A 24933-nucleotide genomic window follows, 5' to 3' on the forward strand; every position below is an offset into this window, starting at 1 on the left:
TACATCTGTTATTCAGTGAGTTTATAGATAGTTATAAAGTATTTAAGATTTTTATAATCTGTGATTATCTCAAATTCAGAGACACTTTATAGTTCAGAGTTTCATTCTTCTAAACAGTGTATAATTATGAGAAGTTTCTTATCATAGATCTTATAATTGCATTCAGCAGGACTCAGTTTCTTAGATATAAAGAGACATGATTATAGAACATCTTCATCATCATATTATAATATTACTTCTTCTGTTATATAGTCAGAGAAATCAGCCTTAACAACTATCTTGCAATCAGAATTGAATGTTATCAGCAGAGAGATATTAATGAACATCTTCTTTATCTGTATAAATGCAGCTTCAGTGTCTGCTGATTATTGAAATACTGAGTCCTTCTTAGTAAGATCTGTAAGTAATCTCATGATATCTGAGAAGTTTCATATAAATTGCTGATAGAAGTTAGTAAATCTGATGAAGCTTCATACATCTTTCACAGTGTATGAAGCCTTTTATTCAAGAATAGCAGAGACCTTCTCAGGATTTATTCAGATTCTCTTGCCAGCTTCTATAATGAAACCTAAGTACTTAGTACTCTTGACTTTGAAATCACACTTGTCAATATTAATTAATAGTTCTGGTTCTTGTAGTCATTGTAATACTCTTTGCACATGCTCTTGATGTTTCTTTCTGAATTCATCAGTGAAGATGAGAATGTTATCTAGATAAGCAGATACAAATTCATCAAGAAAGTCTTAAAGTGCTCAGTTAATATACTTCTGAAATGTGCTGAGAGCACACTAATGATCGACAACTCCTGTTCGTACTCAACCCTCCTCTCCCTCTCTTTTGTCTTCACCCAGACCCCACCAAAAGTCGAGTTTGTCAGAACTAGATCAGCCCATCTCTCCTCTCACCCTCCTTCGTTTTCAAGCGCTCGACGGCATTGGCGTTAGAAGATCTAACTTGTAAATAATTCTCCTCTGTTTTTTTTTTTATCTTTCCTTCACATTAGGTCGACCTCCGTATCCCTCCATCGGAAAAACCACGACCGCCCCGCCTTTCCAAACAAAGACAGACCCTCTGGTCTTCATAGCTCCTCTCTTCAATGCCTACGCCGAATCTGCACGGTCCCAAAGATCCGAAGACTCTCTCTTAAATCCCATTTTAGCTGACATCCGCACTCTTCCGCAGAAAATGCTGTTTATTATTGCCGGCGCGGATATTCTTCTGCATGAGGTGACGACCTTTGTAGACCGTCTGAAGAATGAAGTGGTGATGTTGAATTCCCAACGGGGTAATAATAGCGCAGATACCCCATCGGGCAATTATGAGGTTGAAGGCATAGTGTTTGATAAGATGCTTCATGGCTGGTTAGATTGTAAGTTTGCTTTGCCTGTCTCCTCGCCGTTCTCTCTTTTTCCCTTTTGCACAGCATGTATTTCTTGTTATATATCATTTAGTCTCTGGCGGACCATTTTACGGAGATGGCTACTCATTACTTTTATTTCATTTGCTGCTTTTTCTTTTTTCTTTTTTTTTTTCAAGTTCCATCATTCGCAATTGACGAAAATCTGAGAACGCAAGCGCTGAATGCTTCGTACGATTTTATCCGACGTTATTCACACGGAAAATGACTGGCAGATTGATAAGACCAGTTAATTGAAAGTACTTCTACAACAGCACGTGCTCCATGCGAGTGGAGCTTATAGACATGTACATATGTTAACTACTAGATAAAAGACACTCTCCACTTGTTCATATTTGTCTTTTCGGAGAAGAAATGGGTGTGCGCATACTTTTTGCGAGTGTGCTTGATTGTAAAATTATACGTACGTTGCGAGGACTCCGTGTAATGCTCATGTGGTGAATTCAATTAATGGGATGTGGGTTGCCCTTGTAAGTTGGTGGAAGAGTCAAATTCGTTGATTGAAGTAAGGGGTGGGGTGGGGAAGCCGATCATCACCTCCTCGATTCTGCAAATTCGTCGAGCACAAGTGGACCCCATGTTGAAACATTGACGGCATTCAAAGGACCATGTCCCGTCCCTAGTGGTAGATGCTCCTGTTGCCTGTCAAAAAGATCTCATCATCGGCTCGGCTTCTTCGGGCCGACCCCCAAACAATGCCGAAAAGCTTATTTCTCCACATTCCACAGCCGCAAAACCCTAATTGCTGATTTCGCCGTTTGGCTTTGCTTTTGCTCTGGTCTGATTACTTTGCTTTTCAGAAAATAAAAAAAGAGAAGAAAAGAAACTAATTACTTTGACGTCCTTTGATTCGAATCTTTGGCGCTCTCGGGGAAATTTCTCTGGTGTCTAACAGGGAGCGGAGGAGTGGCAAATCGTGGAAGGCGTGGATTGAGTACGAAACCTCAAAGCATTTGCTATTTTCCATGTTCATCATGAGCAGCCTCCTGACAACTATTTACGATATTGCGCCATGTATATCGACAGCACAGGTGCTTGGGCTCGAATTACCAAGTGCAGATGCGCTATGGGAAGCACCCGATGAGAGGCAATGGCTTGACCTGCAAAATTCAACGACTGCTCAACTCCCCCGCTTGGAGTTAAAAGATGTGATAACCCCCTTTGACTTCCGGCCAGGGGACTCAGAGGATGGAACGAACTGAACAGAAAGTTGAGCTTATCCAATTTTTACATCACCACTGCTACGCACGCAGTGAATATATATGTCTGGAATCTCAGACAGTGCATAATACCCTTCTCGCCGCAGGGTTTCTCGGGGAATATTAATAATATAATCTAAGGCGAACTGCACGCTGTTTGCACCCAGCAAGCGGAGACGTCAATTGCCAGATGTTGCCAGCTCTTACCAAATAGGTTGCGTGAGATGATAGAGGGGGATCACAAACGTCACCCGCTCGCTAAATTGGTCGTGTTTAATGGTTATGCGCTGCTGCGGAGCACTTTTTCTTGGGACCTTCGCTACCGACAGTACTAGGCCCATACGTGTTGCGTTGCTGACTGCATGTAAAGAGTACCCAACGCGGCCCTGGCATCGCGATCAATTCATGGATAATGCTGCTATCAAACTGTTCACGGATATGCTGACTCCATTATATGTCTGGAAGGCGGGGGGGGGGGGGGGGGCCCGTGGGGAACTCAAGCGCAGAATGGAGTGTCTCTAGTGGATGGAGAGGTTGAGCATTCTATCTCGGTATTTGATACAGGTAGCTATTATATTGACTAAACTGTCTCTACTACTTATGGGTGTGATTTTGCATATGTTCTCTAATAAATGGATGGGAACGTTGCTAGCTCAAGCGTGAAATTATCTTCTATGGTCCTTGTCTTCACGAAGTGGTTATCCAGTCTTTAGCTACGATACCAACGTCTACCTACTGGCAAGCTAGAACAGGAGATTATTGATGATGTGGGCGAGCTGATCGGGGAGAGGGTGGATGGCAGGACGGCACTCGCGGCCAGCTTGGCTGAGGCCTTTGCATCTTTGCTGGCTGATGATAGTAGTTCAGGAGGTACGAGGACACAATGTATGAGCTCTAAACTGTGAATCTTGTGTAATGATCTAACATATACTTGCACCCGTATAGTGGCGATTTGAATGAGATGGATTCTTCTTAACCTGGCAGATACTTATGAGGAGGACTTCCAAATTGAAAAGCAACTCGGCTCGCTGAAGATGCCGATGATATATCGATCATATCATGGATCGTACCTGGTTGAGAATGCTAAAAATGCTAAAAGTGGTTATATCCATAAAGAGGCGCCCTCTCTATGATTGCGGGTATCCGTTGTGTACTTTCATGTGGCAGGCTATCAGAAATCTCTGGTCTTGGGGCTCCAGCAACCCCTAACCACAGAAAGATAAAAATCTAGTTCACAGCCAACCGATCGGTAGTTAAGCGTTAGTTCGACAAGCTCTCGCGCTGGATCTTTATTCCAAACTTCTCATACGGGAAGTCCTCCAAGCTTGCCAGCAAATGGGCCCACCCATCACCAACCTCGCCGGTCTTCCCAGATCCACGGCCTCGCCATGTATCGAGTCCCTCAAGGTCTTCCGGTATTTCATGATCCACATCAACATCCTTATGCTCTCCTGTCAAACCAGCTAAGACCAGGTCTTCCTTCCCGCGATATTCCTCAAGCAGTCCGGCATGGGGAACCCAGACTACCTGCATCCCCGCCCTCCGCCCAGCCTCGACGCCCGGAACAGAATCTTCAAACACGAGACATTCTTCTGGTTTAATTTCGGGTTCTCCGTTATTTGCCGCTCGAATTTCGGCATTGATGGTTTCGAGTGCCAGCAGGTAGATGTCCGGTAACGGCTTCCCTCTCCCCGCGCCGATACGGGGATTGTCACCTCGGATCAGTCTTGATTCCGGGAATACAGAGAAGAGACCTGCCAAATGAGCGGTTTTCAGGGCATAGTTCTTGGACGTCGATGACGTGGCCAGGGCGATATGGACTGGGGAGGAGGTCTTCGCTGTCCCAGCAAGATCCGAGAGCAGAGTAACTACGCCTGGTAATGGCTTTGTGGTCGGGAAATGGATTTTCTGGAGTGCGGCTTGTTTTTCATGGAATTGGTCCTTGGGGATGGGCAATTGGGCCCAGTCATGGAATATCTTTCCGGCCTGGATTTGGGAGGAAGATTTTGAATTAGTTTATATGCTATATAATCAGCATGGATGAAGCTATAGATAGATTATTTATACCTGTGGAGCTGGACGGCCTTGTAACTGCGCCTTAATAGACCACGGCATCGTCGGCCTGCCATACTCAGACAGAATCTTATTTATCACGAGCGAATAAATGTCCTCTGAATCGATAAGAAGGCCATCCATGTCGAATAGACAGGCCCGAATGGGAGGTGGTCTTTTGAGAAATGGGTCAGCCCAGTTGCTGCTCTACATAGTTATAAATTGAAGAACACACACATACTGTTTATGCGCAGAGGCCATGGCTGTGTCTAAATACAGGCAGTTCTTCTCTTGACAGAGTAATAGGTGGATTCAATGGCGAGATGTTGATATGTTCTGAAGTGAATCCTTGATAGATAAAGGCGGGGGACGACTTTAAAGTTAGTTAAATATTATAAATATTTAAATATTTAACTAACGACAGGGCTCGAGTTAGTAACTTAGTAACTATGGAAAAGGAAAGTTTTGCCAACAAAGAGCTTTCACCATCCTTAGCTACCGTATCTCTTTTTCAACATCTATAAACAAGGGGAAAAAACACTCTTGAATCCGCTCGAAAGAATGACTGGTTCATCTTTATCCGACAGCGACAAGGAAGAAGTATTCCACGACGCCCGCTACCCCGCTGAAGAAGAAGCAGTCTGTACCCTCCCTCACTGCAAAGGCCAAACACTGTCTTTATGAAACCTCTCAACGGGGGCTCATAGCTGTCCTAGATAAATAAGCTAATTCAGTATATGATATAGGACCTCCTAAGCCAATCCAACACCCATAAGTCCGAGGCGAACAAGCTATTCTCCTCCGCCCGCTACTCAGAAGCCATCACAACCTACGACCGCGCCCTCTCCTTTTGCCCAAACTATCTAGACTACGAAATCGCCGTCCTCCGTAGCAATATTTCCGCATGCCACTTGAAGCTGGAGGACTGGAAAGCTGCCGTCGAGGCAGCCACGGCTAGTATTGACCGCCTAGATAGAGCGTTGCCACCCCAACCACGAAAGGGAAAGGAGTCAGCGTCTGGGGAGGGCGTGGGTGATGGAGCCAGTACCAATGCTAGTGCCAGTGCGGATAGTAATGACGTGGTAGAGCTACTAGATGGTTCCGGGGACGAAGAGTCGGAAGAGGCACAGTTGAAAAAACTCCAGGAGGAGGACAAAAGGAAAGAGGATATCCAGCGTATACGCGCCAAGGCACTCATGAGGCGGGCCAGGGCTAGGATGGAGTTGGGTGGGTGGGCGAATCTACAGGGTGCGGAGGAGGATTATAAGGAGCTGCTTGCAATGGGGAATTTGCCGGTGCAGGATGACCGGGTTGTGCGAAAGGCGCTGAGGGAGTTGCCTGGTTTGGTGAATGCGGCGAGAGAGAAGGAGGTTGCGGATATGATGGGGAAGCTTAAGGATGTGAGTTGTGCAACCGTTCCTTTTTATCCTTCCTGCCTTCTTCTTCTTCTTCTTCTTCTTCTTGTTGTTGTTGTTGTTGTTATTCCTATAGTTACCCATTACTTACGAATGTCGTACCTTAGCTCGGGAACGGGATCTTGAAGCCTTTTGGACTATCGACGGATAATTTCAAGTTCGTGAAGGACGAGAAGTCGGGCGGTTATAACATGTCATTTGAAAAATAAAGGTACGCGTGGTGTTTGTAAATGGGCGTTTGTAAATGGGCGTTTGTAAATGGGGCGTTAAAGAGGAGGAGTTTTAAAATAGAAGGATTCATTTTGTCGAACATTATATATAGTCATTGAGTTCTCTGAGAATATCTACTTGCTCAAGCCATGATATTTATAGGAAAAAATCCGGGCTTGCTGCACCAACGCAGGTTTTTATCACGCAGAGCCACTTCTCATGCTTGCTGTCTTTTTGCGAAATACATCGTTGGGAAATGGAGCCTTTCGTTGATAGAATAAGATCTTCAGTTTATTTCAGAGGCGCGAGAGCTGCATTGTTTACAAGGCGAATTCTCATGACAGCTGTAGTAATACCGTACGTAGGTCCTTCTCTACATAGAAGAGCGTTACCTATCGTCCTCCGGGAGGACATGCTGGTACACACCACCGCGCTTTATCCAGGATCAACTAAATCTTCTGCTGAGGTACTATATATTCAAAGGCTAGCAAAACCAGAGAAGTTTTCTTTTTCTTTTTCTTTTTTTGACTGTATATTTCTTTCCCGCACTTCATAATTACAATCTGCCATTACAAGTGTGGATAGAATGTAACAATTTAGCCATCCTCACCATAGCATATAACTATCCCCTCGAAATGGAACAAAAAACTAAAATTAAAAGCCCAAATTCTTAACAAACGACAACGTTGCCGAGAGCGGAAGGTAAATACTAGCTTAAACCCGTAAGGAGAACTATCGTTGAGAACATGCCCAAAGAGCACGCCCAAGAACTGTAAACTAGGCGCGAAGGGAAGTTGGGAGAGAAAACAATTAGGGTGGTGACGGTTTGCAGGAGTTAACAACAACGCTAGTTAGTCAAAACACGGTGGCACGCGTTTCAGGAGCATGGCAAAGCACATAAATCTGGGTCAGTTTCTAGAAGCAAGGCCTGGCTATTAAGGGGGCATTATTCTCAAATCCAGTATTATGCCCGATGACGTCCAAGGCGATGGATGATATTGAATCCTTCCCAATAGTGGTAAAGTGACCATGGCAGAGAACAAAAAGAGAAGGACGGAAACGAGGAAGAAGTCAGTTGAGCGAAAAAAAAAACGAAAAGAAGTTGTCATGTCCCGTAGTTAGCTTCCTGAAACTGAGGTTCAGAAATACACGATGTTGGATTGGGTGTGTGAAAATTCCAACATGAGGTGAGGTGGGCTCTATACTAAATAGAATCTATGACAGAACTCTTATGAAAAGAGCGGCAGAAAGAGAAAACTGGAAAACCACTGGCATAAAATAAAACATATGCGAGCTCCGATCAATTTGGCCGCAGGGGGTATGGTTTTGAAAAAGAGCGCTGTTGGGCATGTTTGTTGCATCAACAAACAACAACACAGCTTTATCCTGGGATATCATGGGCCATTGGCTTGGGGGCTTTTAAAAAGAAGAAAGAAACCTAAAGAAATTCCATGGCACGCAGTCGCATCTTTTGCGTGGGTTTCAAGGTTCGCAATCACCGAGCCTTCTTTTGAGGAGAAAGGGCATAAGCCGTAGCATCACTTTCATCCTGGGAGCGCTTGCGACTATGTCCATAGGATGCTTCAGCAGATGGGGCATTGCGTGACTGTTGACGGGCAGGCGAGGAGGGTGTGGGACGTTGGTAGTTTGCGCAAGCATGTGGAGCAGGTCCCATCGCCCGATAGTTGGGGTTTAGCGCTGCAGGAGAACAGTACATGGCAGGGTGGAATTGAGCTGGGACGCACTGCCTGAACTGCTCTGTCATCTCTTCGCGGTTATAAGGGCCCCTGTTGTACATAGACAGGTTCTGCCCAAGGCCGTGGATGGCATTGGGCGATTGGTTGCGCCCGAAGCCAAAGACTGGTTGACAGTGTCCTGCGAATCCACTGGCAGCCATAGAGTTGGGCCCGAAAGCTCGGCCAGTAGCCGGGGTATTTATCAATTGAGGATGCGTAGCCATTGGAAACATACCATGGTGCATGGGGTGCGCCATATTCTCCTGAGTGGAATGCTTCGCAGGGCTAGAAAATCGCATTTGCTGTGTCCCATGTGAGTGAACAGGAGGGCTACTGTCCAGGGTCATGTTTCGCACAGTGTTATTGATGGTGGTAGGGGTGCTGTTATCCATAGCTGGGGTCTCCTTACGCGGAGTACTGAAGGGAGTACAAAGGCCTTCACGGGCCTCAGATGTGCGCTTGGCAGGGGTTGATTTGGAGTTAGATCTGGAGTGGCCCAGGGCCTTCTTTCCAGCGTTCATAACCTCTCCTTTGCGCTTGTTGAGATTTTTATTCGCCACGACACGCTAATTTACCGTCAGTGTGGCCTTTATTGAGACAAAAAAAAAGGCTTGATACTTACATTTCTGGCGCAGACAGGGTCGTCAACGAAAGTAAATAAGTAATACGCGTCTAATAAATGCTTGCAAATGGTTTTCTGGGTCTGTAGAAATAGTTAGTAGGAAACATATCATCGTGACTAGATGAAGTTATACCCAAAGACACTCAATGATCTTCTCCATTCGCTCTCCGAAGGTCGGGATTTGGCCGGTAGTCTTTGCCTTTCCGTCATAAATGGCAAGCAGTGGCCCATGCTCATGGCGACTAATGCAGGAATCCTGTAAAATACACGTATCAGCATCATTTGCTCAAATAATAGATGTTATTCACAAACCAGGATATTCCAGCAGACAATCTCCATCCTGATCGGGCTTTGCTTCTGTTCGCGAAATGGACGGATCATGCCCTCATTGTCTTGCGCATACTCAACACTCTTCATCGCTTTGAGCATCTCGGTGACAATCTTACGTTTCGCCTCCGGGGTTCTTGGAATCGTAGGGTCGTAGTCCACTTGCACTTCAAAGGCGCGCCACGCGTTCGCCTCTTCGGCACACGAGAATTGGAGCTCAGGATCTGGTCCGCCCTGGCTGACGGGGGATGTTGGGGATGTGGGGACAAGAGGAGCTTCACGCTTCATCGTTTCTGGTTGGTGATCAGCAGCAGGAACAGCACCCTCACTGCCAGCTGTGTTAGTCGAGAAGGGAGTGCTCCGAACTGGAGAGGGATAAGAAGGCAGATGATGGGAATAATCCCCCTTTGTTCCAAAATCAGAAAACCCCCCAGTATTGATGGGGCAAGAGCGGAAATCAGGTTCCTGGCATGTCTCGCGCTCACAAGTCTCAGCGGGAGCTTTCGGTTGAAAGAAGTCCAGATTCACAGAATCAGTTGGATCATATTGGCTTTTCTCTAGGTCGCGCGCGGTACCATTCGTGTTATTGGATGGCGCGATAGCTGCGCTTTCGCTAACGGAGAGGGGGGCGTCTGGCGACGCGGGCTGATGGTTCTCAGCAGCCTGTTTGGGTGTAGAGTTGGGCTCGTCACAATCAGCTGGCGCCATTCCTGTAGCACTATGCTGCAAGCTGGAGGTATTTGATGAGGAAGCAACGGATAGACTTTCTGTTACGGGAGGATAAGGGGCCAAGTCTGGGATACCTATTCGATTAGAGTAGAACCGTTAGAAGCTTCGTTTTCGAATGGGTAGAAAATGCATAATAGTAGAGGGATTATATTATGAGGTCCTGCATTGTTTTGTTTATATAACTGGGCAAATGGATGGTAGAAAATTGGGTGGTTGGTCAGGAAACGAAAGGGGTAGATTATGGCTGGGGTGGGGGGGAAACGGGGTTAAGGATAGCTTACCGTCTCTTCGCAACGCATCACCTAGCTTGGGGGCCAGATTGTCAGGAAAACCCGGGTCAACAGTTTCAAGGTCACCGTTCACCAATCCAGAGCACGAGTAGTCCTCACGAAAATTGTCCATGTGGTATCTATGCATATCGTTAGTATCACAGGAACCCAAAACCAACATGAGCAACGAGTCTCACGTAGCCTCATCTACAAAGGAGAATTGCTGCGCCATGATATTGTTGAAGAAACCTTCCATCGGTACCGGCTCCACCAGTGGTTGATAATAACCGGAAGAGTCAGTTGAATCCATCCTTCGATCTCCAACAAGACTGCTTGGTCTCGGAAACTGGAAATGGTGTGGACTTTTTCGCAATGTAGCGCTAAATCCCTGATTTGCAGACACACGACCAGAAAATGCTGGAGGCGTTAGATGAGTGCTAGGTCAGGCGTCAGTCATATTCTGCCACCTGACCACAGAGAGGAAAATACACTAATCAAGAAAGGAAACAGACTATAGGGGTGCGACACATACTTGTCGAAAGGGGCCAAGTGCTGAAGGTATGAGCAGTCGGTACCGATACTCACTATTGCTCCTCTGACCTGGACGACAGTTAAACGGTCCCCAGAAACAGGTTCAGGGTGTCACGAAGACAATGAAGGTCAAGCAGCTCTCAGCAAGGGGCTCGATGGGAGCTGGGAGTAGAAATCTTTTGGGAAGAGTTGGGCTCAGCGGCAGAGAATAGGAATATATTCTGAAGCCTGTATCGCCCTTATGGGGTTCGAATATCAGATGTCCAGACGACGAGGAACTCTCATAGACTATCCGAGTGATGTAAGGTCAAGTAGATGTAAAGAGCAGGGAAGCAAAAGGTTGTGAAGATTGGTAAATTCGAAGCTATCGAGAAGATGTAAAAAGAAAGAAACGAAGAGCATGGAGGGGGCGTTGAGAAGATACGAAATAGGGAGGCTGGCATCTTATATTCACATAGATTCGACCTCGTTGGGTGTGAAATTCACTGCAGGAGTAGTGCCAGCCACCGCATCGTTGGAAATAGGAGGCTGCCGGGTTATATGGTAGCGTAGGTAGGAAACCGTACAAAAAACGGATTTCTTTTTGATATCGAACCCCTTAGCGCCTTTCGAGTCCTATTGAACGAAGCGCCATATGACAGCCTGCGGGGTAGAAGTCCATTGTGGGGGACAGCTTGAACCGAAGATGAATAGCAGGCTACCCCTTTTGAAAGTCAATTAATCGCGAAATGTTATCATTATCAATCGAGGTAAAGAACAAAAGGTGTAGAAATCTCTCGATCTGCCGGTAAATACTAGTCGTCAGAAGTATTCCATTGAGTTATTGCTGTAAAAGAGGAGGCTATACATACTGGAAGCCATCAAATCTTCCACGCTAAGCCCAAGCTTCGCCGCAGAATCGCAAGAAACACCATGTATGCCAACTAAAGACATTACACACCCAAATGCCGGGAAAACCCACTGGGCAAGTTTGTTGCGCTTACAATCGATCAAACGCATCAGGAACTTTTTCTCTCTTTCCTTTTTCCCCCTCAGGCTGGGATAGTGACAAAAACAATAAATAGTTCCTTGCATCCGCAAATCCTTCGCTAGAAACCCTGTTGTCAACGGAAAATCCGCGTATAGATGAGTATCTGGTGCTTCTGGTAAGATCCTAGGGGATTGTACTGGTAATTCTCCACGTCCTCTGTTATATTGCTTTTATATTACATGACTGCTGCTTAAGCTGACGGGCTGGGTTTGTAGAACACCGGGCAATCTGCGAATTCTCTTTGAGATGGCGTATCATGGTGGAGAGTCGCTATCACCTCTGCACTAGGGTAAAACGGAAATATAAGTAGAGGAAAGAGAACTAGACGTAAAACTGGATTCAGCAATGTCGACAGCAAGCGCCCGTCCAGGCAGTGGTGATGAGGCATGTTGTTGAAACACACAAGAGAGGAAGTCTGTAGTAGAAAATGATGGAGAAGAGAAAAGAAACGAAAGCTGAGATCAAGGCTACAAGCCAGTCATAACTAGATAAATTGCACCCTCATGCGATCCTAAAGAAGAGCTGGGCGCATGGCTAATTGCGAAGATGTAACGTATAACGTACATCTATTTGGCCTAGCCATAGTAAGCGTGGAGGAAACGAGATGTTTGCTTCTGGGCATGTTCTTGCTACCTTAACCACGTAGAAGCACAAAGATGTCCATGGAACATGGGTATATTAATCAGGAATTCACAATTGGGAGTTCCAGGATAGATGGAGGCAGAGGTGAGTGATCTAATCGAAGATTAACTACTTGAAGATGGCATTGAGCGGGCGTCCAAGTTAGCCACGGTGCTGCGATAGAGCACTTGCAAGCAAAGTCGCTACCTCAGCTTCATGGGGGAAATCTTCATACAGCACAATATGAAGCAATTGAGAGGGACTCTAGAAGGAAATCAAAATTGAACAGGTTGTTACTGGATAGCTTACATCCATCCATTGAAGCTGACTTGGGACAGAGGGTCTTCCTTTGGCTGAGGCTGAGGATGGTCAAATTAAGCTCACCCTGCCAAGCATCACCCGCATTTGCAGCCGTAACTAGTTAACCACTCATTTTTGTTTGTCGAAACGCGACAATGAACAACAAATGATCTTCAAGAAAAAACGACCAGGAAGAATAAAGCGGTTTCACGAGAATGGGCCATTGTCATTTGTTACTTTTACTTTTATATGTTGCGCTATTGTATTTCCATAAAACATGGTTGTCAAAATTCTTCCAATCGCAAAAAACTACCTTAACACACCTAAGTTATAAAGACTTGACATGCCGTCGGTGTTCACATTATGTTTTGCTTTTATGGGGGAATGTGACAGGCTATTAATAAAATGGCTGCGGTTTGTGCCAGGCTATCTACTGCATGGTTAGGAGAAAGTCAGATATTTCCTTGTCGGTCAACCATGCGGTCCCCACGGCAGAAGAAAATAATCTTCGGGGGAAAAAATACTCGCAGATGTCGCGTCAGGTTACCCAGGGAAGACAAACGGTAATTATCAACTTTGGACTTGGTGAATTGTCCTCGAATAATATTATTTTCCATGATTCTTATGCCTCCTATCAAAGCTGACTTCTTGAGTTTTGAAGCAAGTAGCCAGGGTGTAAATATTCACACAAATGTCTAGTAGCTTATGTACTTAGAGATCTGATCTGCTGCACCAAGGTGGTCACGGCTTTTCGCAACATTGACGATTTTCTTCAGCTTGCTCATCCCTCTTCACTTCAATAGCGTGTTAGGGTTATTTCCTAAAATCCATTCATAGAGTTCGCTTTCGCCCACGAAGCCTGAATCATCGGCGATATATATTCGAGCGCCTGAAGTTCTGGCCATTTGGCCGGACGCAGCACGAATCATCGCTTCCCATAATGGGTCGCCAGGGGAGATAATGAAACGGGGTAGAGTAAGACGATCCTATAGATCATCACAAGTGCTAAGCTGCATGCCCGCGTGCCAACGAATTTAGCTCGTTGGAGCCTGGAGGAAGTTGATGTGCGATTGATATGGCACCTCTAATGGGGTGCGGTCTTCAGCCAACGGTTGAACTTGAAAAAAAAGACTACTTCCCATAGTTTATAGGCTGTGATGACACAGTGCCAGTTGGGGGTTTATATATATATAAAAGCGTCCATGCCCAAAAGATGAGCCTGCTGAACTTTCAAAGTGCTTAAAGTGCCCATATTTTTAGGCGATTGTCGCTGCTGGCGTTGATATCCATAGTTTCGTCGTCGTTGAACGATGGATACTTTTTTTGACCAGAGCAGGTGGCTAGAACACCACCCGTATGGTGGAAAACGGCACTGGTCACAGGGTCTATTGTATGCTGTCAGTCCATCGAGCTCGTTCGACTTAGTGTGAGGATGCGCCACTTACCATCATGGACTTGCTTCTCCCATTCCGGCTCTCTCCCTTCCCCAGTAACACTTGCGGGATCCAACCACATTCTTAGTGCTCCATCAGTCCCACCAGCCCAAATTTCCGTAGCGTTACGTTCCCCTCCAGGAACAATATCCGCTTTGAGTTTTTGGTTTGTCATTCCTCCCCTCCCCTCCAACCAACCCACTAATTGGCCAGTGACTCGAATATCGTACACGAGAATCCCACTACTTTTACGCTCGATGACGAATAAATATCGGCCACATGGGCTCCAGAGCACCTGCGTAATGCCCTTACCTCCAACACGTGAATCTGCTGCCGTACCTTCGACACTGAATGTGGCAATAGTATCACCGCATCCATTGGACGCGTAAAGGCCTATGTATCTCGTGAAAGTACCCGCTGCTAAAATCCCATCCCCTGATGGGTTGATTGCCATGGTGGAAACGATACCCTTCATCCCGACACCACCACCAACGATCTTCTTCCGTTTGCTTGGAATGGTCTGGAGTCTGGACACGGGTCCGTCCGTTCCAGGACGAGACACGTCGAATAGGCATATCAAACTGTCCGAACCTGTCAGAAACTGAGTCCCGCTAAGGATAGGAGGATAGAGGATGCAATGGGGCGTAATGAAGGCCTCTGTTGTGGGTGATATAAGACTATACGATGCTGAGAATCCCGGATATAAAGCTGAAGTCAATCGAATAGGGTGGTCTCTGACAGAAGAGAGCAGCAGCGTCGAAGATGCATCCTGTAGTCCGTAGAACGGGTAAATAGCCATTGCATATATTGGTTCTGCCGATGGAATTGTATGATACGGTTCCAGTTCAAGGGGTTCCTTTCTCTGTTCGATCAAATCGGCAGGTCTATACATTTGGGATCGGTTAGATGAGATCCGCATAGCGTCAAGCGGGGGAAACCACATACAGCACAAATGTTCTGATAGTGTTATCAGCAGAATTCGTAATTATACTGGTCCCATCTGGTGTCCTATCGAGAAAATATTTAGCTTCAGTCTGGCCAAGTCTTCAGGGCTAGAAAGGATTTAAAAAGTCCCCTCGTACCAGGAAGCTTCTTTGAAGTAGTTGGATATCGCCCTGTTTTCTCCCGCAACGGCATTTTTCTTGCCTAATGACTTTTCAGGCGTCGAAAAGGCATAATTCCGAGTTGAAGCTGCGCATGTTAAGGTGAACGGGGGATTAGTTTGCTTCATGGTGGCCAGAATTGCTTGCAAACGCTGGATGTTCCAGAGGAGATCAGATCCTTTCCTTGACGGGCACAGAATAGGGAATAGGGGATGGATATTCCCACTCAATCACGGATTACAGTCAGTATACTAGGGCAACAATCCTGTATAGAGACAGCATTGGGCCAGACACTGATAGGATAGGATAGTGTAGATGAAATGCAGGCCAACTCCAGGCCAAATGCAATCCCAACAGAAAATGTATCTAAACATCCCAAATACAACTTTGATTTTGTCGATCCCTGTCCGTCCCGCCATGAATTAAACAGACCTTCACCTATTTATATACGGACCTCGCATATTGTTAAGGTTGGTTGGTGCGCTTGGATCCTTGGCCCAAGCGCGCGCCTCGGGAAAACTTTCCACCTCCCGCGCCTGGGACAGCTTTTTGGCGAACACAAACAGCTTCCATCTGGCGCATCACTCGCTGTTTATGCATGCAGCAACTCTTCGGTCCTCTGCTTTGCCCTTATCACATCGCTCTTTAAGAGGGACCAGCCTCATTCCTTTTCTTCCTTTCTAGTGAGCTATTCTCCGTTTGATTTACCAGTTGGTCGGTCATGTTCTCGGCGCGAACTTCTGCACCCTCCTTGGGAGGGTTGACCGTCAATACATCTTCTGCCAACTCTTTGTTGTAAGTAAGACTTATACTATTTTTCTCCCCTTCTGTTCCTACGGATACTCTTGTTACCTATCCATACCCGTTTGTGGTGGTTAGAACTATCGCCTTAGGTGTGTTCGTGGACGAAGGTTTCTGTCCATGTCGCAGATGGTGGATCGCACCACGCGATTGGAACGAGAGGAGGCAGAAGGGGGGGACAGAACTTGGTGAATTGAGAATGCTTGCAACTTACTTTCAAATTCTTTCAATAGCGGAGCAAATACGACATCGACCGCACCCGCAGCCACCACCGGCGGTAGTTTATTTGGCGCTGCTGCCACCACCACGCAACAACCACAGTCGGGAGGACTTTTTTCAGGTCTAGGCGCACAGAACCAACAGCAACAGAAACCAGCTGGAGGAAGCATATTTGGAGGAACTTCTCAGCAAACACAGCCAGCTTCTGGGAACCTCTTCGGAAGTACACAACTACAAAGTGGAGGATCGCTTTTTGGGGCTGGCACCCAGCAGCAGCAGCAACAACAACAAACTCAACAATCAGGAGGGTTGTTTGGTGCTACACAGCAAAAGCCCACAGGGGGTTCTCTCTTTGGTGCAGCTACGTCTACTTCTCAACCGCAATCCGGCGGATCGCTTTTTGGCGGACTTGGGCAAGCCACAGCCACCACCTCGACGTCTGCTGGAGGTTTATTGTGAGTAGTTGTAGCCCTTCACTCGTGCTCCTGTGTGTTTTGTATATTTACTAAAGCCTGTATATTTTTTCATAAGTGGTGCTAGTCAGCCCCAACAGCAACAGCAGCCACAACCACAGCAAGGACCATCGCTCTCGTTATTCGGAAACCGAAATACGACAACACAAGCAGAACAGAGGCCAGGAGGCTCAACAGTGCAAGGCGTCAAAATTGACGTCTCAAACCTCGTCCCTACAACCAAATTCGAAAGCTGTACAGATGAATTAAAAAAGGAAATCGAAACCATTGACACCTTCATCCTCAACCAAATCCGCATGTGCAACGAAGTTTCCGACATCCTCCCCACTATCTCTTCACAAGGCGCCCTGGTGCCTAACGATGTGGAGTTCGTCCAGGGAAAACTGGACACCCTCCAAGAAGCCCTAGAAACCGACGCCAGGGGCATTGAAAATGCCCGCAACCTCGTAACACGGGATGCCGGGGAGGCTAAGCTTGCCTTCCGCGCCCTTGACAATCTCCTCCTGCCCCTCCAATACCAACCCACAGCCGCAGACAGATGGCTAGCACCAAGCCAACAATCCCAGTCTCTACCAGGCCGCTCTATACGCTCCGGGCTCAGCGCGCGCCACATGCTCGCCCTCCCTGAGGATGCGGAAGCGGACTCCAGCCTAGGCGCCACAGGCGGCCCGACTAATCTGGTCGATTACTTCTCCCAGCGCGCCGATGACATGGATGTTGTCGTTCAAAAATACAGGAAGAGTCTGAAAGAGATCGAAGAGTACCTTCGCGGCGTCGAGGCGTCACTTGCGCAGCAGATTAATGACTTATCTTCTCGGAGCAGGGATGGTGGAGCCCCATCCCATGCGTCCGCGACCAGAGCGAGTGAGCTTGCCGCAACACTCGGGGATGTGGAGACGGCCATCCTTGGTGTTGCGGGCAGGGTGGGTGGTGTTCGAGAAGAGGTCCAGGAACTTGTTTTGGGGCCCTTGGGTATAGGTGGTCACGGGATAACGAATGGATGGTGAATAACAATAAATAATTAAATAATTATATATTTTAATGAAGTGGACCAAGATTTGCCTTTTTGAGCGCAGTATGCTTGCTATGTGGGTAATTTTCTTCCTTGCAAGCCCCATTTTGTATATTTTAGTTGTTTATGATAGGGGGATCCCCAACCTACGTTGGCAGTTCGGAAATGGCGCGATTGCGATCACTGCCTCCAAATGCTAGTGTTAAGGGGCGTTTGTTAGGCATAGAGGTTTGGAAGGTCGATTGGGAAAGCAGCTCAAATGGATATAATGAAGTATTTCCCATAAATGTTATGAAATTATCATATCTCTAGCCTCCTAGAACCATATTTTTTATGCTTCCCTTGAAACGTTAACTGCACAAAAAAAAAGGGTGGGTGGTGAGTTCTTCCTCCTCCGATAAAGCTATGTATGCATCATACTATCAATCAAACGTACTGATGTAAGGAGAAGGTATTCATGTTTAAATATTAGTTTTATCATCGGGGGTTACCATTTCCCATATGGCTTCCAATCCCAAAAAGGTTGGATGGCGGATTAGAACTGGAGGCAGCGTGATCAGATGGACGGCCAATTTTTATCCCTGCGCTTAGGCCATAGTTACTAGAGCTACTATGAGAAAATCTACTATCAACTCCTTCGGGCGCGAAACGCTGCGGGACTGGAAAAATCTGATTGTGAGTTGTATAGCCGTTCTGTTGACGCTCCGGGAATTCAGACCTCTGGGTCGAAGGTAGAGGCCCAGGGAGCCTGGTTCGATGTTGTGGTGTAACTGGTGGCAATGTGGCTAGAAGATATTAGCACAAGCTACGCCATATAAGTGGACAAAACATCTACACCTACCAGTTCGAAAAGACGGCGGTAGGCCACTAGGAGGAGGCATCGCAGAATCTACGCGATTTTTTGAACCACTTCCACTCCCACTTCTTTGATGACGGTGCAGCTGTTCGATTCCTATGTTTGTTGCTGGATATCTCACAGGACTACGTCGAGGAGATGGCGCCAGGGAGGTTACGGGGCGGAACAAGTCCTCCGTGCTCGAGTGGGATTTGGGAGCGCCACCTAAGGACTCAAGAACCTGGGTCACGGAATCTGACGCTGCTGTTTGGATCTGGGACCTCATTGCCCGGCTTTTAAGAAGGTTGTAGAGGTTCGATATTTGAGCATGCTTCTTGCATTTTTCTCGATATATCTCCACTAACTCGTGGTTCTTCTTCTGGAGCTGCTCCTGGTTCATTTGCATCTCTACATAGATCGTAGTATACATTAGCGGTTGTTCAAGAAAGACTTGGTTAAAGAGGGGGAAATACCTGATATGCGGTTTTGGAGATTTGATATTTCTGAATTCGCGTCATGAATAACCTTGTCCATCTGTTGGTTTAGTGCACCATATTTCTCGGTCAAACTTTTGCCGAGATATTCCTGATAAAAGCTGTTTTACGTCAGATCCCGCCTGCTATCAACATACAATGTGTCAGGCATACATTTCTTGGGCAGACTGATATGTCCAGAACGCCAAAGCACGCCCAGCGCACTCCATAATGGTATGGGGATCAAGTCCACTCAGCACGCTGGTTTTGTAATCTTCGCTAGGGGTGAGAACAGTGGAGACTACATCGTCAGGGTTGGCAAGACTGGCATTGCAGGCAGGGCATTGCCGCTCGGATGTTGTTGGTCGTGAGAGCCCAAGGTGGTCGGCACACTGCAGACAGAAAATATGTCTAACCAGATAAACGGTTAATTGCATACCCTTTAAATCTTATCCAAGGAAGAGGGTACGAACGAGCACGTAGTGACCACTGCCCTTTCACTTAGGGTTACTCTGCACTTTAGAGAGTTGCATCGGAGACAAAAGTCCAATGCTTGAGCCATGACAGAAACCAAACAGAACCATGAGGCTATGACACCCCCAAAGACCCGCTCAACCTATGAAAAACACTGAGCTTTGTATATCTAAAATCGATGAAGTGAAGTGGGTGTTGAAGAAACATTGAAGTCGGGAGATGGAGGTGGATTACCGGATTAGGAAACTATCATGCTTCCAAGGTTGAGCTGCGCTGAGCCGCATATATAGATTTCAGGGGCGACAGGACTCTATTAGCATGGCGAGAAAGAAATTATTCGTGCCCGAAATAGATGTGATGCTGGGATGAAACGGACAATAAAAAAATATATGAATTGGAATACGCCAATCCGTTTATCAGAACCATCGAACGCCCGTGCTCATACAGATATATCCAACCGCCTGTTAAAACGCCGGGAATAGTAATAGCTTAGAAAAAGAAAGCATTTCCTTTGTTATCCCTCCTAATACTTCCCATCTTTTCCACAAATTCCTCTCCCGGCTCGTATTCTCTCCAGAGGCTAGCGGGGAAGATGTGCTTGTTTCTTTCAAACCATCTGCGGTCCACTACTTTCGTCAAGGCTGGTTCCATATCCGCACCTTCAAGGGTGGGTTCTGATTCTGGATCATCGCTCGACTGCGGCGGCGCCGTATTTGAGTAGTCGAAGAGCAGCCCTCCCGCATTGGTGAAACTTGGGACTCGGTTCGCAATAAAATAATAAAGCTCATAATGCTGGGAATAGTGAGTCAGCGAAGGCGTCATGCGATTAAGTGGAAGGCACCAGATGGAAGACACAAGAAAGCAGGATGGGTATTGTGGACATACGTGTGGAATGATTACGTTCCCTCTAACGCACATCAAATCATCTACACCAACCCTTGCCCATTCCCTACGATTGTCCCTACGACCTCTTCCACTCCTCCCACCCCCGCCAGCACCGCCAATGCCCAATTCTGCGCCTACTTTCCGACACCGTTCAAGAAAGACCCATATCGGATCGCCTTTCTTCAATTTCACTGTCCCAGCAGGAATATTCGTCCCGTCGTAAAACACAAACGGGATCAATATCTCAGTCGCTTTAACCTTCTCCTGCAGAGCTAAGAATTCACGTCGGAGGGCGTCTCGGGTTTGCGCTTCGGCCTCCAGAGCAGACTTTGTGATAACTTTGGGGGGAGGAGCAGATAGGTTAGGATTGGGCGCGATGCGTCGTGCGGGGGGATTTGGGTTGTCTTCTGCGGGAGTTTTCGATGGGGAGTTCCTATCGCTACCATCCGCAGATGGAGTGCCAGAAGCCTCTAGAGCATCCTCCCCGTCATCATCGCCAAATGATAATTTGCTTTTCGAGAGATGTCCTAGCTTCTTCTTCTTCTTTTTCTTGGGTGGTTGTCGCGCAGACCCATTTTGGGGCGTCAGTGCACTGTTCTTTGCCTATTAGCTACACTAAAGATTGTAAATCGGCCTTGGCTGCACAGGGCAGTATCAACGTACCCATCCGTTGTTTCTCCACCGGAAGGTGTCGCGCTCCTAGAGTTCCCTTGAGCAAATCTCCCAAAAGATTTATCATGAGCCTCTCTTTCCTTCTGTTCGAGAACCTCAGCTCGCCTTTTCCGGAAGTCAGAGAGGTGAACCAGGCCAACAGTTTGCGACTTTAGCAGGTCTTCGGCGGAGGCGGTCTGATTCATAAACGAACGGGGAGTCGACGTTCGACTTTGAGGGTCTGAAGACGGTGGCATCTTGTACAGGAAAATGTAGACAGAACTTATCGCCAGCTAGCATCGGATTTTCGACCCTCTAATCTGAAGTTGGTTGTTGCGAACTTTGTGTTCGAAAGTGAAATATACATATCACGTGATATATATGCTATCTCCGCCAGCTCTGCTTGCGATTGGGGCTGTTGGAGATGGTGCACAAGCTTGATCGCTGCTCCACTTTATGTGTTCTGATACGTTTATATATTCCTATATTTTCAATTCGTTGAACACTTCACTTGGTAAATTAAGCTTGTCTTTTTCCATTTCGCGATTACACTAGTCTTTTGTCTGATGTCCAATTTAGCTATTTGCAGGCGAAGCTAAAATACCGACCTGAGTCGCAAGAATCGTGCCGCGGCATCTCCCTGAAGTTTCCTCTCTCCGGCCTCATGGCGACGATGATGGAGGAGGACGATGACGAACTCTACGACCCCACATATATTGCTCCTTCCACTGAGGCATCCAAAGACGCTGACGCACATTCTGGCGGAGCAAAGCTAGCCGAGGCAGAGAACAAGGCACAGGAGGAAGAACAAGAGGTAGAGGAGGAGGAGGAAGAGGAGGAGGAAGATGATGTTAGTCTCAAGCAAACTGAAGTTTTCGTTGTTCGGAAACACTAACTGTGTAGTAGGATGACTTTAAAATCATAACGGAGGCCCCTCCGGACGCCGTAATTGAGTCAGTACTCAGTTCGAATTAACTGTTTAACGTTTTATGGCACGCGCTGACAATAAAAACACAGGCAACCTTCCCGACATTCTATCCTTCGAAACGAATCTCTACGACCTTCGTCGGTGGAAGCAACAAGCGCACCTAAACCTTCTACTCCATCTATCGCCCCAAAAGTTGAAACACCCGCTCTCCCTCACGCCACAGCCGCGAAGCCAGTAGCCCCTCAAAAACCAGGTTCAGCTTACCCTGCTCAACATACATCAACTATAGATATCAACGCAAACCCCGTCCACCCTACTACCAACAAACCTATTCTCTCCACCGATTTAGATGCCGATTTCCCCACAGAAAATGACAAACCATGGCGCAGGCCGGGATCAGACATGACCGACTATTTCAACTATGGTTTTGACGAATTTACTTGGGCGAGTTACTGTTTGAAACAGCAGACATTACGAAAGGACATCGTTGACCAGAAAAAACAAATGGAGGAAATGCACGCATTCCTAGGTGGCGGTCTACCTGGAATACCAGGTCCAAACCCAGGCCCAGGTCCAGGGACTCCAAATATAGTGCCTGGTGGAGGTACTCCAGGCCCGGGCCCAGGACCACCGCAAGCCACCGGTCCTCCTCCCAATGCAATACCAGGAATGTCTCCTGGTATGGGTGACATGTCGCAGGAAATGATGCAAGGAATGTTTACGAGCATGATGGCGCAGGGACTGGATCCTGCCTCAATGGATCCGATGACTTTCATGCAGCATGCACAGGCAATGATGGGAGGAGGCCAGCCTGGGCCCGGTCCGGGTCCGGGCCCGGGTGGTCCTAGCGGTCCGCCGGGTGGCCAGCCAGGTTTTGGTGGACCAGGTCCCGGACAACCGTTTGGTGTACCAGGCGGAGGCCAGCCGCAGATGGGATACGGCGGATACGAGCAAAGGGGTGGTGGATTTGTTAGAGGGAAGGGTGGGCGAAGGTGGTAACAAAGGTCCACCAAGAGTTAAATTGCTTGATGCTTTTTTATTTGAAGGCTGATATTTCCTGGGTTGGATGATATTGTCCTTGCTTTATATAGGCATTCTCCTGTTTGATTTGGGCTATCTAGGCGTTGTTTTCGTAACCAAATGGACCATACAATGAAATATAAAATGAATTTTCCCCATGGACATTGAACAATTCTTAAATGTCTATTGGCAGTTGATACCGCGGTAGAAATTCCGTGTTAAAGCAACGTTAATGAAAATCCGGGGAAGTTTGCGTTGTTTGCAGGAGAGTGCGCTATACCATATTTGGCTTCGAGCTTCCTGCTGCAAGTCTTGGCGTTAGTTCTGGAAATTTCTCAGCAGAAAAAAAAGTTGAACAGCGAGACTCAATTCTCTCCTTCTTTCACCTGCATTGTATATTTCTCCACGGCCCCTTGTTGATTCCCTTACCGCCTCTACGCCTCTTTAACAACTATTTCAATTCTATTCCCCTGCTACATACTATACCTCAGCCCTCAAAATGGTACGCTATCAATTCCCCGGATTCGAACCATTTCAAAATCTGGGCCACCATTTCTACTCCGAACCTACCCCCTTGTCCCCATTATCACGCGTCATAATTATTGTGCATTGCTGACGGAATCGTAATGACAACCAGGCTCTCCGCAGCGTTAAGAGCCTCGCTCCCCTCTTGGACCGTGTCCTCGTTCAAAGAATAAAGGCCGAGGCCAAAACTGCTTCTGGCATCTTCCTTCCCGAGAGCTCCGTCAAAGAACTGAACCAGGGCAAGGTTTTGGCTGTAGGACCAGGTGCTCTTGACAAGAAGGGCAACAGAATTTCAATGGGTGTGGCTGTTGGTGACAAGGTTCTGATTCCTCAGGTATGTCACAAACCATCAATGTTCGGAGTAGAATAGTTGCGCGGTCTGGAATTGTGTAGATTTGGCACTTGGGATGGAAACTATAAAGGATTTACGAATCCGTGGGTGTACAATGACTAATGAATCCCTCTTCTCTCCTTATAGTATGGAGGCAGCCCCGTTAAGATCGGCGATGAAGAGTATTGCCTCTTCAGAGATTCTGAGTACGTTATACGTGCACCTATCTGCCCATCAAAATCGCTGCTAATGTGAGACACACGTCTATAGGATTCTTGCAAAAATCAACGAGTCATAATACCATGTTGAATGAACCATTCATTCTTGAGAATCTGAGCCTGTACATTATGTAATATCATGAAATTCGGGAAACAACCGATCGATTACAGGAGGGAAACTTATATATCAAGAGATATATCATGGGAGTGGAAGGGAGCCAGAAACAGATTATGCGACGAAAGGCCGGATGTTGTTGCAGCGCCCTCGAAACACCACACCATAACTGGTGCTTAAAAGCACAGTTACTAATCACCTGCACATCGCTCTATCTGGCTTTCTTTTTGAGCTGCGCCGCACCCACCGACCCTCCCTTTCCCACTTGTGAATTATCTGTTTGAATACGTTCTAGCCCATCGTATTAGTAGTGTTTTATATGTTATTGTATTTCCTTACATCTGTTTACTAAAGCATAATTTAAACATCACGATCTCCTCTCATCCCCTCTTTTGCTACCACTTTGTCCATCATCACTTTGGAAATTAGGAAAATATATGAGAGTGCAACTCGGCCATTACTGAGGAGACAATTCATACTTGAGCCTCCTACTTTACTCCGGAAATCGGTAACGAATGGCACAACTGAGCCAGAGAAATTCATCAACAGCTTTCCGTGACTGATCCAACTTCCAAAAGTCGCTGCACATGGTCTCTATCATGCTAAGCTAACCATGCAGCCCATAGAATAGAGGCGCAGTACTCCTTTCATATGTCCAGGAAACAAAACGGGGGGGAGTACAAACATTTTTCCAAGAAATATTCTCGAATTAATCATTTCCATAACATACTGTGTGTGCGGCGCGGAAGAACTGTTCTATGGAACATGGGATGCGTCCTGCACACAAAGGCTAGATGCCGCGGATGTATATTGTTGGATGACCTTTTTCGATACGCTCCCAAATTATCCTAGACGAATGGGTAAGTTATAACCGAAGAAATTCCCGTGATTTTTCTGGTGTCCTCGAGCTCCGCCATTTCCGTTCTATTATTACGAATGGGGGGATATGTAATGGCCAATCCACCTGGAAGTATATGCA

General features: G+C 46.8%; 11 protein-coding genes across 14 annotated transcripts; 6 read left to right on the forward strand and 5 right to left on the reverse strand.

Moving 5' to 3' along the window:
* Window positions 1-813: 813 nt before the first annotated feature.
* BDCG_17424 (uncharacterized protein) lies at window positions 814-1741 on the forward strand. The gene is made up of 2 exons (XM_045426552.1): window positions 814-1369; window positions 1576-1741. Exons 1-2 carry the CDS (start codon window positions 1186-1188, stop codon window positions 1623-1625), a joined length of 234 nt encoding a protein of 77 aa, XP_045281899.1. The 5' UTR covers window positions 814-1185; the 3' UTR covers window positions 1626-1741.
* Window positions 1742-2236: 495 nt separating this feature from the next.
* BDCG_17425 (uncharacterized protein) lies at window positions 2237-2619 on the forward strand (the record flags this gene model as incomplete). The annotated part of the gene is made up of 1 exon (XM_045426553.1): window positions 2237-2619. The coding sequence occupies exon 1, from the start codon at window positions 2383-2385 to the stop codon at window positions 2617-2619; it is 237 nt and encodes a 78-aa protein (XP_045281900.1). The 5' UTR covers window positions 2237-2382.
* A 498-nt stretch (window positions 2620-3117) lies between these two features.
* BDCG_06915 (HAD superfamily hydrolase) lies at window positions 3118-5059 on the reverse strand. The gene is made up of 3 exons (XM_045422671.1): window positions 4910-5059; window positions 4684-4843; window positions 3118-4602 (listed from the first exon to the last, which is right to left on the reverse strand). Exons 1-3 carry the CDS (start codon window positions 4927-4929, stop codon window positions 3877-3879), a joined length of 906 nt encoding a protein of 301 aa, XP_045278259.1. The 5' UTR covers window positions 4930-5059; the 3' UTR covers window positions 3118-3876.
* Window positions 5060-5076: 17 nt separating this feature from the next.
* BDCG_06916 (tetratricopeptide repeat protein 1) lies at window positions 5077-6923 on the forward strand. The gene is made up of 3 exons (XM_045422672.1): window positions 5077-5307; window positions 5415-6068; window positions 6191-6923. Exons 1-3 carry the CDS (start codon window positions 5230-5232, stop codon window positions 6290-6292), a joined length of 834 nt encoding a protein of 277 aa, XP_045278260.1. The 5' UTR covers window positions 5077-5229; the 3' UTR covers window positions 6293-6923.
* Window positions 6621-10345, reverse strand: BDCG_06917 (uncharacterized protein). The gene is made up of 6 exons (XM_045422673.1): window positions 10174-10345; window positions 9989-10116; window positions 8964-9781; window positions 8785-8907; window positions 8652-8732; window positions 6621-8595 (listed from the first exon to the last, which is right to left on the reverse strand). Exons 1-6 carry the CDS (start codon window positions 10284-10286, stop codon window positions 7789-7791), a joined length of 2070 nt encoding a protein of 689 aa, XP_045278261.1. The 5' UTR covers window positions 10287-10345; the 3' UTR covers window positions 6621-7788.
* A 290-nt stretch (window positions 10346-10635) lies between these two features.
* Window positions 10636-15482, reverse strand: BDCG_06918 (transducin family protein/WD-40 repeat family protein). Of its 4 annotated transcripts, XM_045422675.1 has the most exons (6): window positions 14974-15482; window positions 14837-14899; window positions 13904-14775; window positions 12366-13843; window positions 12171-12287; window positions 10636-12112 (listed from the first exon to the last, which is right to left on the reverse strand). In XM_045422675.1, the coding sequence occupies exons 1-4, from the start codon at window positions 15120-15122 to the stop codon at window positions 13698-13700; spliced, it is 1230 nt and encodes a 409-aa protein (XP_045281903.1). In that variant the 5' UTR covers window positions 15123-15482; the 3' UTR covers window positions 10636-12112; window positions 12171-12287; window positions 12366-13697. The 4 variants fall into 4 exon arrangements, with proteins under 4 accessions (XP_045281903.1, XP_045281902.1, XP_045278262.1 ...); XM_045422674.1 differs by having other exon boundaries at window positions 10684-11288; window positions 11359-13843; XM_045422676.1 differs by lacking the exons at window positions 10636-12112; window positions 12171-12287 and having other exon boundaries at window positions 12667-13843; window positions 14974-15146; window positions 15221-15482.
* Window positions 15483-15538: 56 nt separating this feature from the next.
* Window positions 15539-18363, forward strand: BDCG_06919 (nucleoporin NUP49/NSP49). The gene is made up of 4 exons (XM_045422678.1): window positions 15539-15789; window positions 16029-16469; window positions 16546-17877; window positions 17951-18363. The coding sequence occupies exons 1-3, from the start codon at window positions 15716-15718 to the stop codon at window positions 17492-17494; spliced, it is 1464 nt and encodes a 487-aa protein (XP_045278263.1). The 5' UTR covers window positions 15539-15715; the 3' UTR covers window positions 17495-17877; window positions 17951-18363.
* On the reverse strand, window positions 17977-19369 carry BDCG_06920 (cyclin B1 interacting protein 1; the record flags this gene model as incomplete). Its single annotated transcript, XM_045422679.1, has 5 exons — window positions 17977-18284; window positions 18341-18742; window positions 18808-18929; window positions 18982-19218; window positions 19281-19369. The coding sequence occupies 5 exons, from the start codon at window positions 19367-19369 to the stop codon at window positions 17977-17979; spliced, it is 1158 nt and encodes a 385-aa protein (XP_045278264.1).
* A 401-nt stretch (window positions 19370-19770) lies between these two features.
* On the reverse strand, window positions 19771-21074 carry BDCG_06921 (XAP5 domain-containing protein; the record flags this gene model as incomplete). The annotated part of the gene is made up of 3 exons (XM_045422680.1): window positions 19771-20073; window positions 20167-20758; window positions 20830-21074. 3 exons carry the CDS (start codon window positions 21072-21074, stop codon window positions 19771-19773), a joined length of 1140 nt encoding a protein of 379 aa, XP_045278265.1.
* A 107-nt stretch (window positions 21075-21181) lies between these two features.
* On the forward strand, window positions 21182-22991 carry BDCG_06922 (pre-mRNA polyadenylation factor fip1). Its single transcript, XM_045422681.1, has 4 exons — window positions 21182-21331; window positions 21397-21667; window positions 21724-21770; window positions 21835-22991. Exons 2-4 carry the CDS (start codon window positions 21482-21484, stop codon window positions 22742-22744), a joined length of 1143 nt encoding a protein of 380 aa, XP_045278266.1. The 5' UTR covers window positions 21182-21331; window positions 21397-21481; the 3' UTR covers window positions 22745-22991.
* A 102-nt stretch (window positions 22992-23093) lies between these two features.
* On the forward strand, window positions 23094-24924 carry BDCG_06923 (hsp10-like protein). The gene is made up of 4 exons (XM_045422682.1): window positions 23094-23267; window positions 23403-23624; window positions 23769-23827; window positions 23892-24924. Exons 1-4 carry the CDS (start codon window positions 23265-23267, stop codon window positions 23917-23919), a joined length of 312 nt encoding a protein of 103 aa, XP_045278267.1. The 5' UTR covers window positions 23094-23264; the 3' UTR covers window positions 23920-24924.
* Window positions 24925-24933: the final 9 nt, after the last annotated feature.

The sequence above is a fragment of the Blastomyces dermatitidis genome (genome assembly GCF_000003525.1).
Source record: "Blastomyces dermatitidis ER-3 genomic scaffold supercont1.7, whole genome shotgun sequence".
Lineage (NCBI taxonomy): Eukaryota > Fungi > Ascomycota > Eurotiomycetes > Onygenales > Ajellomycetaceae > Blastomyces > Blastomyces dermatitidis.